At 42.4% G+C, this 12,281-nt stretch overlaps 1 protein-coding gene across 4 annotated transcripts in view; it reads left to right on the top strand.

Moving 5' to 3' along the window:
• The window catches only part of Cwf19l1 (CWF19 like cell cycle control factor 1), a 299,806-nt gene that overhangs the window by 272,484 nt on the left and 15,041 nt on the right, over positions 1-12,281 (top strand). Inside the window, exons 1-5 of one of the 4 annotated variants that reach the window (XM_075974181.1) lie at positions 3,927-4,037; positions 6,719-6,803; positions 7,718-7,780; positions 8,768-8,869; positions 10,860-11,074. The exons of 1 other annotated variant lie outside the window; for it this stretch is intronic. In XM_075974181.1, the coding sequence (XP_075830296.1) occupies positions 10,985-11,074 (90 nt within the window). In that variant the 5' untranslated portion in view covers positions 3,927-4,037; positions 6,719-6,803; positions 7,718-7,780; positions 8,768-8,869; positions 10,860-10,984. Of the gene's footprint in view, positions 1-3,926; positions 4,038-6,718; positions 6,804-7,701; positions 7,781-8,767; positions 8,870-10,859; positions 11,075-12,281 lie in introns of those variants that run through there. 2 more of the 4 variants (XM_075974180.1, XM_075974182.1) reach the window with 2 other exon arrangements.

Raw genomic sequence — 12,281 nt, 5'->3', positions numbered from 1 at the left:
GCACCACTACCACAGTTTCTATAGCAAACTAGTGTGGCTACTGGGACTAAAGGTGTTTGTCACCACTGCCTGGTCTGTAAGGTTGTTTTACTCTCTGATATTTAGGCAAACTTTACTTTTAATTAAAATACAAATGAAATATCACTACAGTAGGGGTGAGCTTTGAGGTCTTATATTCTCAAGTTATGCTCAGTACGGGCCACAGTCTCCATCTGCTGCCTGTGTATCCAGATGTAGAGCTCTCAGCTCCTCCAGCTCCGTGTCTGGAGAAGCACCATGTGTGCCACCATGTTTCCTGCCATGACATTAATGAACTCAACCTCTGAAACTGTAAACCAGCCACAGGTAATTGTTTTCCTTTGTAAGAGTTGCTGTGGTCATGTGTCTCTTCACAGCAATAGGAACCCTAACTAAGACAGTGTCTATGTGTTAAATGGGGAGGGGAGGGAGTAGCATTCATATAGTAAAGTGTTTTGTGACATATTTCCTACTTGCGCCTGTTGTGGGAGGGAAATTTGGGGGGACTCAATTGCCTAAAGATATCAGATGATAGTGGTTAATAAAGAAACAGTTCCATCGGGAAGAAATGTAAACTTATCTATAGTAGCATGCTATTAGCTAGCAAGGTTCCCGATATTCTCAGTGTCATTCCCAAGTGTGGTAGTTTGAATAAGAATGGCCCCCAGAGGCTCATATATTTGAATGTTTAGTCATTGGGGAGTGGTCTGTTTGAAAGGATTAGAAGGGCTATGGGGTGTGGCCTTGGAGGAAGTGTGTCACTAGAGATAGGCTTGAGGTTTCAGAATCCCAGGGCAAGCCCAGCGTCTTTCTCTGCCTGCGGATCAATATCTAGTTCTCAACTACTTTTTCAGCACATGTCTGCCATGCCTGCTGCCATGATGATAATGGACTAAACCTCTAAAACCATAAGCAAACCCCAACTAAATGTTGTCCTTGCCATGGTGTCTCTTCACAGCAGCAATAGAACAGTGACTGAGACCCTAAGAGAGATTATTTCTCTTTCCACCTCTCCTGACTGCTCTAGACCATCATCATTTATCCTTACTTCTTTTTAAAAATTGTTTTTATTAAGCTATGTATTTTTCTCCGCTCCCCTTCCATTTTCTCCCCTCCCCTTCTACTATCTCTCATGGTCCCCATGCTCCCAATTTACTCAGGAGATCTTGTCTTTTTCTACTTCCCATGTAGATTAGATCCATGTCTGTCTCTAGTAGGGTCCTCATTGTTGTCTAGGTTCTCTGGGATTATGAATTGTAGGCTGGTTTACCTTTGCTTTATGTCTAAAAGCCACTTATGAGTGAGTACATATGATAAACTATGCCTTTTTTTCTGAGACAGGGTTTCTCTGTATAACAGTCTTAGCTGTCCTGGAGCTAGCTCTTGCAGACCAGGTTGGCCTCAAACTCACAGAGATCCCCCTGCCTCTGCCTCCCGAGTGCTGGGATTAAAAGTGTGCATCACTGCTGCCCTATCCTTCCTTCTCTGATCTATAATGGGCCCCTTTATTTAAGAAAAGATGGATGTGGATGTATGTTTTGTCTGCATGTATGTATGTGCATCACATGTATGTCTGGTGCCTTTGGAGATCAGAGGAGCGTGCTGAATCCCCTGGAAGTGGAGTTATCAATGGCAATGAACCAACATGTGAGTGCTGGGAATGGAACCCAGATCCTTTGCAAAAGCAAAAGTGCTCTTAACCATAGAGCCATCTGTCCAGCCCCCAAAACTAGAAAACTAAAATTTTTTCTTTTCATTTCTTTTCTCTTTCTTTCTTTCTTCCTTCCTTTCTTTCTTTCTTTCTTTCTTTCTTTCTTTCTTTCTTTCTTTCTTTCTTTCTTTCTTTCTTTTTTTGGAGACAGGGTTTCTCTGTGTAACATTCCTAGCTGTCCTGGAACTTGGAACTAGCAGTTGTAGACCAGGCTGGCCTCGAATTCACAGAGATCTGTCTGCCTTTGCCTCCCAAGTGCTGGATTAATGGTGTGCACCACCACCATCCACTAGAATTTTTATATATACAAGGGCCCTGCTTCAAAAACAAATCCGTTTGTTATTCCTACCTACACTGAGAATGTGTTAATCTGTCTTCGGCTACCTTTCATTCCTATGGATAATTTTCACTTTCAGAATAGATTTGAACCTACAGGAACAGCAATTGCAACAATAATACAGAGTTTCTCAGGTAAGTTTTTATACTTTACTACGTGCTGTGGGAACTCCTTTAGCCTCTTACCTCCCCCCCACCCCTGGACCAAAAGCATTGCAGGTATTGTGAGAAAAGCAGAGATTTGATATTCTTTCTTAATCTATTTAATTTCTAGTTACTTGGGTGTCTCTCACTTGTCAGGACGGTTGTTTCCATACCCTTATTACCCTGTTGCTACTTGTGGGGGCCAGCCATGATAATCTAAGTCTGGGCAGGTCACCCAACCATTATCACCTGGGACTCAGCCATCAATAAATTTAAACGAGAGGCCTGAGTCTCAGTAGTTTACCCTGAAGCAATACCTGGTAGCAGGAAAACACCACAAGCTGAGGTTACCCAACCCCCAGCCAAGAGCAGACCATTCAAAGGAAATGCCTGACCTGCCAACCACTGTACATAGGATCACCTGCCAGTGCACTTCACCGGGACACCCGTAGACAAATGTCAGCCAATCAGGGGTCCTGAACCTCAGAGACCCCTCACACCCACCTTTACTACTGTGTAAACCCAGTTCTAATTGAGCTCGGGGCTCTCTGGTTATTCCAATACATTGGATTTGTGGAGAGATCGAGTTTGCAAACTTGATTATAATAAAGGCTCTTTGCTTTTACATATGGAACTCGGTCTCCTTTGTTGGCTTTTGTGGGGACCCCACGGATTTGGGCATAACACTAATTGGTCTGGATCTTCAGAAAAATCAATGTACTGAAAAAAGAAAGCAAATAGGATCAAATGAAAATGTTAAGGAATTGCTTAATTCCCAAATGAAAATAGACCCCCATCTATGAAAGTAATTGTGGAGAACCCCTAAATATCCATGTTTGCTAGGTCTTGTTGCTGAATTAACTTTCATCTTCATTAGTGTGCTAATATTAAGGTCACTTAAGGGAGGATATTTTATTTCTGAGGTGCATACTGAGGTCTGCACTTCACTTTTTAAAAACTCAGTGACAGTGAAACTGCATGGTTACATGGAGAGAAGTGAGTAAGACAGCAACTTTGGCAAAGCTGACACATTGAATTGAGGTGATGATTGTTATTCTATTGTGTTAAAAAGGGGGCTTCGGCGACGTCTAGATCACCTTTATCACAATAAACATACCGACTAGAGTTTGGATCCCTAGTGCCCATGTAAGTCTGGGCAAGCTCGAGGGCCCATGGTTCAGAATACAGAGTTAGGGATCCTTTGGGCAAAATAAGAGGTGGGAGGAAAGGAGGAAGACTCTTGACTTGGCCTCTGGCCTCCACAGGCACCTGTATGCACACAAACGTGTGCCCACCTATGCAAACACACACACACACAAACACAAACACAAAAATAATAACGACAAAACAAAACAAATCTATTTAGGGTTGGAGAAATGTCTCTGCTGTTAAGAGTGCTTGCTCTTTCATGAGATCTAGTGTTTAGATCCCAGAACCCGAGAGAGAGAGAGAGAGAGAGAGAGAGAGAGAGAGAGAGAGAGAGAGAGAGAGAGAGAGAGAGAGAACTACTAGTTCACTAATTTCCAAATGTTTCTAAAACAAACAAACAAACAAACAAACAAACAAACAAACAAACAAACAAACCAATTTGTTTTTCGTCTGTCCAACCCTTTCACTGTCTCTATAGTTTTCCTTTTAAAGCAAAACCGCATAGAGATTTGTCCCTCTGCCCTCACTGTAGATTGGTGGTTTCTCATTGGCTGATCTGCGTGACGCCATATTTCCGCGCTCCTGCGTTCTAACCTTGAGCGCGTGTTTGTGTTCCCAGCTTTGGGTGGCTGTCTCAGTACCGGCTGTAATCACCGATGGCTCAGCAGCCCCTGCGTCTGTGAGTTACCTTGCATCGGAAGACTCAGGAACCTAGCGGGGAAAGAAAAAGGGGAGAGAGGCTGTCGTAGAAGCGGGGGGTTCCTTCGTACACTGGGAAGGGAAGACGGAGGGGAGGTCGCTTGGCTGCTGGGAGCCGGAGTGGAGGCTTCCTGCGCTCCTTCTGTCCTTTTTCCACCCTAGTGTCTTCTGAGTCTCTCCGGGAGAGATAAAAACTTGCGGAGCCAGACTTCCTGTCTTTAGGCCTACCCTGCCTGCTACGAATCATCTCTCTTTCATTTCTCCCCTCGTGCCATTTATTGATTAGTCAAATACTTGGAGACATCGGGTGCACTGATGGGTGTTGACAGACAGGATAGTCGTTGCCCCTGTCCCGGCGTACTGTTGTGGCGTGGTCTGTTAGTGAAGACAAGACTTTATTCAGAAAGATGACTGAGTAGCGGTAGTGTGTCATGCATGGTGCCAAGCGTTGCACGAATGAGTTTCTGCCTTGATAGCTGAACAGGTGTCAACAAATGCGGAAAATGTAGGAAAAAGTTGACGGTTCTGGAGGATATATGATGATACTTGACATAATGGAGGGAATTAAGGCTTTCCTGAGAACGTGAAGATTTAACTCTGGTAAATATTGTCTTTATCCCAGAGAAGTCACCGAAATGTTTAAAAGCTCCTTAGCGTGATCCAGTTTTCGTTGTGGAAAGTGATTCTGCTTGAAAGATGGGAAACCAATCAGAGCCAAAGTAGAGGAAGCTAGGATTAGTTAGAATGATGGCAGAGGGAAAGTTTAGGAATTGATGGTTTATTGTACAGGTGCAGTCAGTAGGGCTTGGTGGTGTTTTGGTTGTGAGGAACTCTCACTGTAAGGTCGCAGATTTCCATCTTAAATCATTGGGATCAGAAAACACAGTAAAAGGACTCACACCAGATAATGAATATTGAATGTACCTCCCAGGAATTGTTAGTCAGTGCGGCTTGAAAAGATTTCTAGAGGTGCTTAGAGAATAAATCAGATTGCTTAATCATTATGGCAGAGTTTGTTCTGAAATGGCACATTTTGAGATTTTGAGAAAGAGTGCCCATCTCAGCTCACCAGGAAAGCTCCAGAGATTTACTCGGCCTTGGTGAATGGGAAAGGCTTTGAGGATGAGTGCAGAGGGGCTGTTAGGACAGAGAACTTTCTTAGAGAGTAGCAGAGAAGAGAGTGATCTGTTGGCAGTTTGGAGAGAGTTCAGTTAGGAAAACTAAAAGAAAGCATTGGAAAGACAGGCTAGGACCTGAGGAAAACTTGCAACAAGAAATGGGTACCTTATAAGATCTGAGGATGGAGCATTAAACCAATGGCTGTATGTGACATGAGAAAATGAATGGGTACCTTGTAAGATCTGAGGAAGGAGCGTTAAGGTGATGGCGGTATGTGGAATGAGCAAAGGTACTGGAGGGTCTGTAGCATCTGCCTTGGATCCCAAACCAGTTAACCGGGCTATTGTATTCTGCTTCTGCCACATCAAAACTCGGTTGCTCAGCCTTGTTTCCTTCCGTTCCTACTTCCCCTTCGTTTCCCTTCCTACTTCTTTCCTTAGTTTGTGTTCAGACTCTTAAGTTTCTCATCTGATTTTTCCCTTCCTGTGTTCATCAGCCGTTGTTCTTGTCTACACTTGGGTTGTAGCTAACTGATCCTCTAGACCATCATTCACTGTTATTAAAAGTATTGATGAAGCATGTACAATCATATCACTAAGTTGCTTGAAAGTGTTCATTGGTAGGAACAATAAACACCAGGGAGATATACTGAAAAACAATAGAGACTGTAGTATTTTGAATCAAAAGACATTAAGAAAATAAGGGCTGGTAAGATGGCTCAGTGGGTAGAGCACTTCCTGCCAACCCTGATGCCTGGAGTGCATTCCCTGATGCCACACATGGTGGGAGGAGAGAACTAACTCTCTGGTTCTCCTCTGACCTTCGCATGAGCGCTGTGGCACATGTATGCCCTTCCCAATATAACACCTCTCCCAACATGAAAACAAACAACAAACAAACAAAAACTATGTAAGTCAGAACTCAGGACCAGTCACTTGACAGCTTGGGGTAGTCCACCTCATCCTCCTCCGCTCTTGTCCTTTCCTCTTCCAGCTCCCTCGCACTAGGCTACCTCCCGTCATTGCTTCTTCCATACACAGTTATGATGGGAGCTTCCTTATCTAAACTCTCTGAGACTACAGGAGCCTTCCTCCTGCTGTAATTCTAGCGTGTCGTTGAACTTTGCATAGTGTAGTTGTTCAGTTTGTGTTCCCCGAACGATGAGCAGAGCTGTGTAGTGGGCACAGTGGTGGAAGTACGAATAGAATGCTTAGGAAAAGTGTTTGGAGAAAAGACTTGCTTGGATTCAGATTAAATAAGGGACTTGTTGGTGATAAACCTACCCACAGGTCTTGGGAATGAGAAGGAGCTGGCTCAGTCTTGAAGAAGGAAGAGGTAAATTTTAGCTATGGTGAGTTGAGGTGATGGTGAGATCTCCAGGAAGACCCACCTGGTGGCTAGTAAGAGCTGAAATGCGCCAACAGTAGAAGACACCTGGCGAGACTGTGCCACGTCTCTGTTCCAGAAGACAAGTACATGTGTGCCAGGCCTAGCAGGTCCTGTGGTTCCTGAATTGCTATAATGTTTATCTCTCGTTTGCAGTTTGGCTTGTGGAGATGTTGAAGGAAAGTTTGATGTTTTATTCAATAGAGTTCGAACAATTCAGAAGAAAAGTGGGAATTTTGACGTAAGTTGACCATTCTTACTGGTACTTTACTACTCTAGTCAGACATTAAAGTGGGGGATCCTTTGTTAATTTCATTGTTGACTCTCCCTTTTGTTGTTAGGTTGAATTTATTTATTTATTTATAATATGAACTTAGTAAACGTGGACTAACGGACTGATGGGAAAAGAAGAGCTATTTACTGTCCACTTTTTTACACTGATTGAATTTCAGTCTTGTTACTATCTTACTGTACCAAAACCCAAGCAAACAAACTGAACAGAACCAGGCGGTTCTGACACGTGGGTTTGGTAAGCACAGATCTACTTCATGAGTGTGTGCTATGGATTAAATCAGGTAACAGATGTGCAAATGCTTCACAAGAGAAAGAACTGGAAATGAATGTTGTATATGGTTGCCAAGTAGATTTTGAGTCCTTAGACTACAGAAGAGTATTGTGGGCGTGGGGAGAATTTGTTCATCACATTAAAGGTTGGTAAAAACAGTGGGAGGCAGATGTGGTGTTCTTAAGCTCCTCGTTTCTGAAGTCTAATATTTAAGTTTCATATTTCACAGAGGGATTCTTTAAATGTCTGTTTCAGTACCACTGTGTGTTCCAGGGAAGGAGGACAGAGAGGCGCTGGGAATCTTTGGAAAGCACTTTAGTTCTGCCTTCTCAAAGTTCATATTCCCCACTCTCCCCCCCCCCCCAACTTAGATTTGATTGTCAGTGCATCATAGTTTGGTAATTCATAGGTTTATCAGTTAACTGTTCTTAAAGATGTTTTCAAATTCTATAAATCGAAGAATAAATACTTGGTTTGAGACTACTAAGTAGAGTAGTTAACTGATTATCACAGTAATAATGTGCTGTTTAATTTATTGTTTTAATCTCATATATCTTTAAAAAACTCATTTTAGCTGCTGTTGTGTGTAGGAAATTTCTTTGGCTCTACCCAAGATGCTGAGTGGGAGGATTATAAGACTGGCAACAAGAAAGGTACAGAAATTATTTTTCTTTAATGTGTGATTTCTAACCAGATGTCAGGGGCTGTAGTTGTTGGGTTGCTTTTCACATATTAGTTGCTGAAGATTTCTCTCACGCATTGCCGAGCATAGCTGCTTTCAGAGAGTTTCTCTCTTGCCCCTGGTGGCGCATGCTCGTGGTGCTAACACTTGAAAGGCTAAGGTAGAAGTATCATAAATCCGGGACAGACCAGTTTGGCCTGCATGTCTAGACTGTTTAAACAAAGCAAAAATAACGAAGAGTAGTATGTCTTTCTCGAACTCTGCATTGAGCAGAAAAGGATGCATATGTGTAATCCATTTTTCCCCCACATTTTGAATTTTGTTCAGTTTCATTCTATCAAAAGAATACTCACTTAGATCGTCAAGAATTGAAAAGTGGAACTGGCATGCCCTTTCATTGTTTTCGAGCTTTTTCATGAAGTGCTTTTTAAAAAAATATTTTTTCTTTATTTCCAGAGAGCCAATTTCTTAGCTCACTTAAAAAAAAAAAGATTTATTTATTTTTATGTACATTGATGTTTTGTCTGCATGTATATCTGTGGGAGGGTGCCAAATCATCTGGAACCAGAGTTACAGACAGTTGTAAGCTACCATATGGGTGCTGGGAATTGAACCCGTGTCCTTTGTAAGAGCAAATAGTACTCTTAACTGTTGAACCATCTTTCCAGCCCTGTCAAGTGCTTTTATTAAAATATTATTAAATTTTATAAAATTATAAAATTTTATTAAAAGTACACTGACTGTGTACTTTAAGATGGTAATTCATCAGCCTAGTGATATTGTTTAGTAAGTAGTCAAGCCACCAGGGTTAGATTAGGAATCCTCAGTGGTGAGCATGTGGATGGCTGCGGAAGGAACTCTTTACTCTCGTTGTGACTGTTTTACTAATGAGGAAACATTTCTGGAACGTCAGAGCAGATCCAGTAACCATATGGTGCCATGTCTGTTTCCCTCTTAGCTCCTATTCAGACATATGTGCTTGGTGCCAACAACCAGGAGACAGTACAGTATTTCCAGGATGCTGATGGGTGTGAATTAGCTGAAAACATCACTTACCTGGGTGAGTTAATATTTATTGTTGGTAATGAATTTAGTAAAATATTTCCAGGGATTAGTCTCAGGAGAAGTTTTGACTGGATTCTTCTGCCATTACTGCTCGACAAAGTTAGGCGTTGGTTTTGTTTTTCCCTCTGGGGAAGGTTTTCCCTCTAAGTCTGCATCTGTATCCCTTTGGACAGTGATGTTTCTTCCTCCTCAGTTTGCTATTCCCCTAATCTTGTGTTCCTGTAGCACTGTGCACGCTTCCTCCACCAACTGAGTGGTCAGTGCCTTGCTCACTGTGTGGAGAACTTGGGGCACACATCCCGTCTTTCCTTCAGGACTTGCTGCTGCACATATACCTTGCTTGCTGATTTAGCAAACTAGCTTTACTCTAGGCTTTAGTCTAAGGCTTTGGCTACTTAAATTTTTAGGGATCCTCCTTGGGCTTTTTCATTCCTTTTGTCTCTTTTCCTAGTTCAGGGCCTCTCTAATTCTAAGGTAAAGCTGTTCATAGCCCCCTGCATTTCTTCAGTGTCAGGATAAAAGCAACTGTCAAGTTTTGCTATTGTTCCCTCTCCACCCTCTGCTGTTAGTTTACTGTGTCCTAGATCATTCATGTTACTGCTTTCTAAGCGCGTCCTTCACATTTCTTCTGGTCTTGTATCTCTAGCTCCTGTATTTCCTTTGTTAGACGTGCCCCGCTTCAGCCTGCCACAGTTTGTCATCGCCTTCAGGCCTGCATCAAATGTGGCCCTCACGGGAGCAATTTCAGCTTTCTCCAGTCACATGAAATCCTTTAGTCAGATTGTTGAGGGAAACTTTTTTCTTATATGATTTAAAGTTTATTATATTATTATTTGCATTACTGGAGATTAAACCCAGGTCTCATACATTTGCTAAGTGTGTGCTCTGCCTCTGAATTGTTGCTATAGTCCCCATGCCTATTGATTTTAAATTTTTCATCATTATTAGTTATGTGTGTGTACATACATTTGCCTAATGCAAGTGTAATCAGAGGACACCTTTGCAGTTGCTTCTCTTCTCTCACCTTTATGTGCCTTCTAAAGATTGGACTCACGCTTTTAGACTTGCAGAACATCTTTCCTTGAGCCACCTCAAAAAAATAAGAATTAATTATTATTTTCTGTGTTTGGGTATATTGCCTATATAATATATGTGTATGTGTGTACCGTGTGTGTGCCTGGTGTTCTTGGAGATCTGGAACTAGAATTAGAGACTTTTGTACTATCATGTGGGTATTAGGAACCACACCCACATGCTCTGAGAGAGCAGCAAGTACTCTTCGTGGCCGAGCCCTCTCCAGTCCTCTGCATAGTGGTTTTTAGCTGCTGTGAAGCAAACATTGTGAAACTCGTTTGTTAGCGATATGGATGCAGGGCTGACTGGTCACCATCAGTGTGTTTTTCTGGTTTGTATAAAGAACACTGTTGTATTTGCCAACCATTTTATTAGGCGAATTCCACTGAGCCACTTCTTTCAACAGTGATCTTGTTGGTGGGTCTGTGATAGCCCGAAACACTGCAGCTGTGTATAATTTGATAGTTCTTTCTCTCCAACATCCATTGGTATCAAATTTGGGGAGTTGGTACTATAAAGATAAAAAATAAAGCTGCCTACAGGGTCACACTGTTGAGGAAATAGAGAGAGGGGAAGCAAGGAGATCATAGTAGCCCGGTTAAGAGGCTGTCATGGGGGGGGGGGGGCAGGTAGGTGCTGGAGGACAGGTCAGTGTGCAGACACTGGCAGTTTCAGTCAGTGACCAGAAGCCACCACTTAAGAGCTGCTCAAACTTAATGGAATAGGAATATTGTCAGAACCATGCAATCTGGGCCCCTTGGAGCCAGGTGGGCTGTAGGAGTCACTGTCCTTCAGGTGTGTAGAAGGGAGGAGAGCCGGGAGACGGAAGCATAGGGAGAGAGAGAAGAGAGTAAGTGGCACATTTCCTTCACAGTTTTGACTAAAACTCATTCATTTTCCTTTGGACCCAGGTCGAAAAGGTGTCTTCACTGGAAGCTCAGGACTGCAGATTGCCTATCTCAGTGGGACAGAGTCCTTAGATGAGCCAGTCCCAAGTTACAGTTTTAGTCCCACGGATGTGTCTTCTTTGAGAACAATGCTGTGTTCGGCATCCCAGTTTAAGGGTGTTGATATCTTGCTCACGTCCCCGTGGCCCAAGTATGTGGGAAACTTTGGGAATTCTTCTGTGAGTAGTGCTTGTTCAGTTGAAAATTTTAAAGCAAATTACACTGGTTTAAGTTGGACCTTTAAAGTTTTTCTCTTTATTTTGAATATTTTAACTCATAGTACTTTTTCCTAGAAGTGTTTTGTGAACACTTTCAAGATTCTAAAAGCTACATCTACTGACAAAAACAGAAGTTGATCCCATAAAAATATAATTTACAGATGAGATTTCTGAATCATACTTATAAGTGAATGGTTTTTGAAATTGTGTTTTCTAAAAGTAGCCTCCTTTTACCTTTTTCTTTATGCATTTTGCAAGTTTATTAATTCGCAGTGGGAAGATTTATAGCTATTGGCACCTCTCTAGTTGCATTTACTTACCCCTTTCCATTCCAAAATATTGGTTTTTGGCTATCAAAATATATTGTAAAATTGGGTCGTTGTAACTCTCTGTCAGCAATGTAAATATCTACAGATGGGAAGAGCAAGGTGCTAAATATGAAATCTCTGGTAGCAACACTGGCTTGGGATGCCCTGGAACCTACCTAAGTATTTACAGTCTTGAAAATGGGCTGCTACCAGCAAGCTATGACAGATAGACGTGGCCTAAGGGAGGCCCTGGAAAGGGTGTGTAAGGTCGGAAGCTCCGCTGAGCCTCAGTGGAGGGAAAGGCAAGACTGAATTTGAGAATAAGCCCTCCCAGTAGATTCGTCACTGAGTGATGTTCCAGGGTGGCCTTGTGTGCCAGTCCTTGCTGACTTAGCACTAAGTATCCATGACCATAAAAGTCAGCCAGGAGGATGGTGAAAGGAAGAGAACCTAACATCTCCTTCTGCTGACCTGTGGTTACTCTGCTTCTATAAAGGAAGCCCCTTATTTGGGGGAGAGCTAAAATCAGCAGGGGGGGAACTTTGGTCAAAGTTTATAAATAACCATATAAAATTTTTTGTTGTTTTTGTTTTGTTTGTTTTTTGAGACAGAGTTTCTCTGTATAACAGCTCTCGCTGTCCTAGAACTCACAGTGTAAGCCAGGCTGGCCTCAAACTCACAGAGATCCACCTGCCTCTGCCTTTCAAGTACTGGGATTAAAGGTGTCACCATGCCTGGCCCATATAAGATTTTATGGGAAAGAAAACGATATAGTTAGCTAATCATTGTGATGCTACAGCTAAGTTCAAGGGCAGTCACCCACCTTTTAGCAAAAACTTGAAGAAGGAAAGCATCAGACA

This window comes from Microtus pennsylvanicus, chromosome 5 (assembly GCF_037038515.1).
Source record: "Microtus pennsylvanicus isolate mMicPen1 chromosome 5, mMicPen1.hap1, whole genome shotgun sequence".
Classification (NCBI taxonomy): domain Eukaryota; kingdom Metazoa; phylum Chordata; class Mammalia; order Rodentia; family Cricetidae; genus Microtus; species Microtus pennsylvanicus.
This window is presented reverse-complemented; position numbering and strand designations above follow the sequence as displayed.